This window comes from Mercurialis annua, linkage group LG2 (assembly GCF_937616625.2).
Source record: "Mercurialis annua linkage group LG2, ddMerAnnu1.2, whole genome shotgun sequence".
NCBI classification, from domain to species: domain Eukaryota; kingdom Viridiplantae; phylum Streptophyta; class Magnoliopsida; order Malpighiales; family Euphorbiaceae; genus Mercurialis; species Mercurialis annua.
The window spans coordinates 46,240,926-46,247,971 of NC_065571.1; the positions used below are offsets into that span (position 1 = coordinate 46,240,926).

The window sequence follows — 7,046 nt, forward strand, 5'->3', positions numbered from 1 at the left end:
TGTCAACTCTTTGTTTCTTGAAAATTCTAGTGTTTTCTTAACTATACAAGAAAAATTACAATTTTTTGGGTAATTTTATTAAAAATAATCACGCCCGTACGCAGAAATGCCGGCCAGAATTCCTGCATTTTTTTAATTTTTTGGTATTGATTAAATTTTATTTTTTTCTAACATTTCATTGTTGGAGAGAGAAAATAATTAATTTATAATCTGTGTTGAATGCTGGGATTCTGGTGTGGGTTTTGATTTTCTTGGTTTGATCTTTGGATATTTTGTCTTGATTTCTCAACATTTAATATCATTTATCTCATTACCATTTCTTGAATTCAAATCAAATTTTGTTTCTTGGTGGCTGGATAATAATTCTTGGGAGGAAATATATCTGTTTGAAAGGGAAAATTATGATCTTCCAAAGGTGTTTGTGATAATGCCCCAATGATTTAGGAAATGGTAAATTTGGGTTCCCAGCATAAATGTGGGGAGACCCATTTGGTGGTTGATAAAGGGATTGTAATTTATTGAAGGAAATTCTTGTTTAGCAACAAGGATATTTGTGGTTTAATATTATTATGGGCTGCTTCTGCTCGAAAAGAGCTGCAGATGAAGATGTGATTATTGAAGAAAATGAGAGAAAGAAAGAGAATGAATTTGATAAATCATTGGTACAATTGGTTGCTCCAGTTCACTCGAAAAAAGGGGATGATTTTATTGTAGATTTTGGTCGGAAAGATGCGTCTGCACGTAAGGTTTCGAAGCCAAATGCAGGCGCTGCTGCTATTGTTCCATTGGATGGTGGTGAAAAGAATGCACAAAATGCTGACAGTTCTTCAAAAGGTCGTCATCATAAGAGACGGGCAACTACGGATTTGGCATCTACTGGAAGCCATCATCAGCATGGGTTTATGCTTACTGCCCTGCCTCTTGCTGCTGAAAATGAGCTTATTATTGCTGGATGGCCACAATGGTTAACCTCAGCTGCTGGTGAAGCCATCAAGGGTTTGGTGCCCTTACGAGGTGACTTATATCAGAAGCTAGACAAGGTCAGTTCTTAATGATTAAGCTTAATGTTTTTCCAGTTTTTCCTGCTTGACCTTATGATTCTGCTGAGCAAAATCTTGTCCTGATCTACTACATAAAATTAACAGTAATTTTGAGTGCACAGTTGTTAATGACCTAAGAATAAAGTAGCTTGCTATTTATTACATGTTTTTTCAGGAATCATATTTGTATTCTTCTTTATATTGGTGAAATGCAGATTGGACAAGGAACTTACAGCAGCGTATATAAGGCTCGAAACACGGAAACCGGAAAAATTTATGCAATGAAGAAGGTGCGGTTTTTGAATATGGATCCTGAAAGCGTCCGTTTCATGGCTAGGGAAATCCATATTTTGCGAAAACTTGACCATCCAAATGTTATGAAGCTTGAAGGTATTGTCACTTCCAGGGTGTCAGGTAGCTTGTATCTAGTGTTTGAGTACATGGAGCATGACCTTGCTGGGCTTGCAGCTACACCTGGAATCAAGTTCACTGAATCACAGGTATGTTTTCAATGGATTATGTGATGGTTTCGATTGTACTTCATCAGTTACTTCCATTTTTTCGATCCTGAAGATATCATTTGGATGTGTTTGCAGATTAAGTGTTACATGAAACAACTTCTTAATGGACTTGAACATTGCCATAGTAGGGGTGTTCTGCACCGAGACATCAAGGGCTCAAACCTTCTAATAGATGATGAAGGAGTTCTCAAGATTGGAGATTTTGGTCTAGCGACACTTTATCAGCCTGATGAACAGCAAGCATTAACTAGCCGTGTTGTAACCCTCTGGTATAGGGCACCCGAGCTCTTACTTGGTGCTACAGAGTATGGAGTTGCTATAGATATGTGGAGTGTCGGTTGTATTCTTGCTGAACTATTTGCTGGAAAACCTATTATGCCCGGAAGAACAGAGGTACTTTTACCAAGTTACATGGATTTTTCATATAATTTATGTTAAACAGTTGAAATTACCAAAGCCTGCGGATTCATTTATGACTCAATGCATGACTTTCAAGCATCAACTGCCAGTTTTATTTGTTATTTATAACATACTCTCAGATTTCTTGCTAATTGATTCTAGGTGGAGCAAATGCACAAGATTTTTAAGCTTTGTGGTTCACCATCTGAAGACTATTGGCAGAAAACAAAACTGCCCCATGCAACTAGTTTCAAACCTCAACATTCTTATAAGCGTTGTGTTGCAGAGACATTCAAAAACATCCCTGCTTCAGCTTTATCTCTTGTCGATAAGCTCCTGTCCATGGAACCAGAAGCTCGAGGAAAAGCAGCTTCAGCTTTGAGAAGTCAGGTACATGTTTGAAGATTTATTTAAATTCCCAATTTCCTGCTTACTGCTTAATGGAGTCTTGAACTTGTTGGTGCACATGTCATTCAAAGAAAGGCATATGTAATAGTTGACTTCTTGACATTAAGCGACGATTTTCCCATAGCTTATACGATTAATGTAAATTGCAATATTGTTTGATTAAATTGTAGAATTCCATGGTCTCACACTGTTAATAGAATGAGACTCATTGCTTATTAGAAGGAAGGTAGTAATTAGATATAATCATCTAATTGTAAGTTTTCCTTTCCAGTTCTTCACTACAGAGCCTTTTGCTTGTGATCCATCAAGTCTACCGAAATATCCTCCATGTAAGGAACTCGATGCAAAGGTTCGAGAAGAAGAAAAAAGAAGGTATGTGATTAGGGACCTCCTTTTGGTCAAATTGTCCATCGTTGAATGGAATCACAAACAAAAACACAATGTTTCGTTCAGCAAAATTTGAGAAGTTCATATTGCACACTCTAAAGTATGCATTGTTGTTGCTATTTCAGGAAAAGAGAAGAGGCAGGAAAAGTACGTTTAGCTGAAACAGTAAGAAGGGGTTCAAGAGATCTTAAGGCAGAGTCACCAGAATTCATTGCCACCGGACAAACAAAAACTACAAGTACAAGTTATAAATATGACCTTCAGGAGGATGCTGGTTCTGGTTTCCGAATTGAGCCTCCAATAGGAGCTAAATATAATGGTTTCTCTCAGTCTAATTCCATGATTCACCCTAGCGCAGCAGGATTATCCGTAAATAAGAATTCAGGTCCTTCAAGAAATAGTAACGTGGAATCAAGGACACAAAAACCTCACAAGCCTCATACTATCGTAGACGTCGCTAACACAACCGTTAAGAAGGAGGATAGATTCCATGCTAAAGATAACATGGTAAGGATTTTACTCCCTGCCAACTCCACTTTTTTGCATTTCTGTTGTTTAACTTCCAAAAGATCATATCCCAACAAGAAACTGGAATTTATCTGATGTCTGTTCTATTATTGTTCCTTTCATGCTGCTACTAGGGAAGTCCAAAAACAGAATTCAGATGATAAAATTTCTACCAACCTAAATCTCAAGTTTAAAAACTTCTCAAGTCCTACAATTTGTTTCCATTTTCGGCATTTCTTATTTCAACGTTTCTGTTTCCATGCTACATAAAACAAGACCGTCAAAATTGTTATTTTCTTGTTTAAGCTTGTTCAATGATATGAAATGGCGTTTCGTCGTGGTTTTTCAGGGATACGCTCGCAGGAAAAACAGGATTAACTACTCAGGACCATTGATGCCTCCTGGAGGGAACATTGAGGAAATACTCAAAGAACATGAGAGACAAATACAACATGCTGTCCGTAAAGCACGACTCGAGAAGTCAGGCACCAAAACTAATCTTGTTGGTTAGAGTAATTCTTCAAATATATTCAGACTCTGGCACATTGCGAAGAATGATAATCGTGGCGTCATTTCCTCACCTGGAGAAAGAACCGATTGCAGACCAGCAGAACGGATTGAAACATAACAAGCATTGCTGGAAATGACTACGAAGAGAGCAGATTGTAGTTGAACAAAGATTGTCAGACATTCTTTTGCAGTGAAATTTTCAAACAGAAAAGGAAGCAAATAAAGAGATTATTTTTGGCATTATTTAGATATTTACTACACCTGCAGACTGGTGAGGGATTTGGTTTGTATAGTGAATAGGGTTTCTTGGGTAGTGGCTACTGCATATCAAACATTGTAAAGCTTCCTAATATGAAGAATGAGCATACATTCTATGGATTAGGAATTTTTTAGAGATTTCATGATATGGTTAAATTAGATTTGTTACCATGCTATCATTTTTCTCATTTAAACCAAGGTTGTTGGAGCGACGTCTTATTCACTGCATTTCATATGTTGAAAACGGTTCTAGACAGTGCGTACCTACGGATAAATAAATTTGAAGGGGGGCAACTTACTAACTATGCAAATACGAATGCGGATATGAAAAATACGACACATGAACAGAGACAGTGAAATCGTGTTATTTTAAGGTTTTTTATGCTAAAAATGAAATTTTGTATTCAAAACGTCAAATTTTTGGTATGTTTCGAAGAAAAAAAAATCCTTCATTGAATATAATGTCCATATTATTTAATTTGTAACTAAATTATTATATACACATTCTAATATATATATTATATATAAAAACACGGAAGGGGTGCAACAAACACATTTACGTTAATATGTTTTTTATTTTATGAAACATAATTATTAATTAGAAAATTATTGAGATAAGTATTATGGCTTAATACATCATTTGACCTCTAAACTATACCATTTTATTCTCTGCGACCTCTAAACTAATTTCGTATTCTTTTGGACTTCTTAACTCTTTTTTTTGTTCTATTTAACCCCTCATTCGGAATGTGCACACCACGCGCGATGACGTGGATAAAATTGCTGACATGACTTTACTGACATGGGGTTAAATAGAATAAAAAAAGTAGTTAAGAGGTCCAATGGAACACTAAAATAGTTTAGAGGTCATAGGAAATAAAAAGGTAAGGTTAGAGGTCAAAAAATATATTAAGTCTAAATATTTTTTTTAATTTAAAATAAAAAATGATGTACTTTACATATTATTTGAAAAATCATTTAAAGCTTTAAAAATCATGAAATTTAGCGTGTTTTCCAGTTTTAACACAAATTTTAAAAATTCAGAATTGATTTGAAAAGTTTGAAATTGCAAAAAATTAAAAGCTGGTGTATTAAAATTTTTATAATTGGAAATTCGTGAAATACACTAAAAATTATTTTTTTTTTAAAAATCAGTCTTTTTTTTTAATATTATCACAGTATAGTAAATTTATATATTTTATAATATCGTTAAACAGACAAAACTTCTTTTTATCATTATTGAAATGTAAACAAATATTTACATGTACAAGAAGTTATATTATGTAATTATTTGACTAAATTTCAATATTTTTTTATTTTTCTAGAAGATTAAATGGATAAAAGTTAAATAATTGTATTTTTGAGAAGGTTAATGGGTAAAAATTAAAAATTTGAAGGTGCAATAGGAAAATAAAATAAGTTCAGGGGTCAAATAGAACAAAATAGTGTAGTTCGAGGGTTCAATAGAACAAGTTATGCATTTTAATTATCCTTCACGCGCTTCAACGCGTTTGAAAACACGCGTTTTTGCCACGTTGGATGAAAAAGGTCAGATCGGCAAAAAAATTACAATTGACGGGTTAAATAGAACAAAAAATAAAGTTAAGAGGTCTAATAGAATATCAAATTAGTTTAAGAGTCTCACAGAATAAAAGTGTATAGTTTAGGGGTCAAATGATGTATTAAGCCTAAGTATTATAGTTAGATAACTAACTAAAATGAATTATTTATAGATTCGAACTCTCACTTGCCTTTTCTCACTCTTTTCTCTCTCAAATAAAAAACTCTAACCGTCAATACCATCAATGGATTATTCTTTTCTTATTGTTTTAGAATAAAATAAATAGCAGACTCGTTTTCATCGTTTTTGTTTTTATTGGTAAATCTATCGACAAGACGTATCAATTTCAATATATATACAAATCAAGAATTAAAGATAGATCAAGACCTTTCAATTCGAAACTGAAGATAAAATCGTTTATAAGTTATATTAGTTTTTTTAGCAAATTACTTAGAGGCCCCTGAGGTATAACATAATTAACAGTTTGGTACCCCTTGTTTCAAAAGTCTACTTAATAGTCCCTCAGTTTTAATTTCGTTAAATGAGAGATCCTTCTGTTAATTTGAGGGATTAAATCGTTTAACGGATTGAAACTCGGATACTAAATCATTTAAAATTGAGGGACCAAATCGTTTAATAAAATTAAAAGTGAGGGACCAAATCGTTCATAAAACTAAAGGTGGGGTATCAAATCGTTTGAAAATAAGTGTCGAAATTAATAGAGGGACCTAATAAGTTAACGTAATTAAAACTGAGGAACCATTAAGAAGACTTTTAAAACAAGGGGTACCAAACTGTTAATTATGGTATACCTCAGGAACCTTAGCATAATTTGCTCTTTTTTTTATATCTCTACTACAGCGATTGTCTTTCTATACGAAAGTTGTTGTCCTTTCTATATAAAAAGTTTGTTTGATTTTTTTTATGAAGGATTGATGAATTTTCTGTTAGACAGATAAGTATTGGATCTTATTGTGATAGAGTACTTATGTATTTTTTATTTTTATTTTATAAGACGATCTGTGCAAGGTTTTACATTTTGTTTTACGTCATTAGAAACGGTTATACCTTTTTTAAATTCTTACACTTATAACTGCTTAATATTAATGCAAGATTATTTGATTGTCAGAAAATAAACTAAAATAAACTACTTATAATACTATGTCAAAATAATTGTTTAGAGTACTAAACAAAATAGACTACTTTAAATATTTAATACTTATTTTAGCTATTATTTTTGAATCAATTAGAATTCTATAACGATAAATTACTAAAATTTTAAAATTATTTAATATTTTTTATTTATATTCCCTATAAAATAAGTTAAATTATTCTTAATCAACTACTATTTCAATAATTATTTGATATTTTATATTTAACTACAATTTATAACTATAGATTAAATTAAACATATATATAGAAATAATTATAAATTAAAGGTGGCGATATTTTCAG

General features: G+C 32.7%; 1 protein-coding gene across 1 annotated transcript; it reads left to right on the forward strand.

The window, feature by feature from the left end:
* Positions 1 to 4,249, forward strand: LOC126666659 (probable serine/threonine-protein kinase At1g09600). Its single transcript, XM_050359495.2, has 7 exons — positions 1 to 1,040; positions 1,256 to 1,540; positions 1,637 to 1,954; positions 2,123 to 2,350; positions 2,640 to 2,740; positions 2,881 to 3,262; positions 3,612 to 4,249. Exons 1-7 carry the CDS (start codon positions 570 to 572, stop codon positions 3,771 to 3,773), a joined length of 1,947 nt encoding a protein of 648 aa, XP_050215452.1. The 5' UTR covers positions 1 to 569; the 3' UTR covers positions 3,774 to 4,249.
* The last annotated feature ends 2,797 nt before the right edge of the window (positions 4,250 to 7,046 follow it).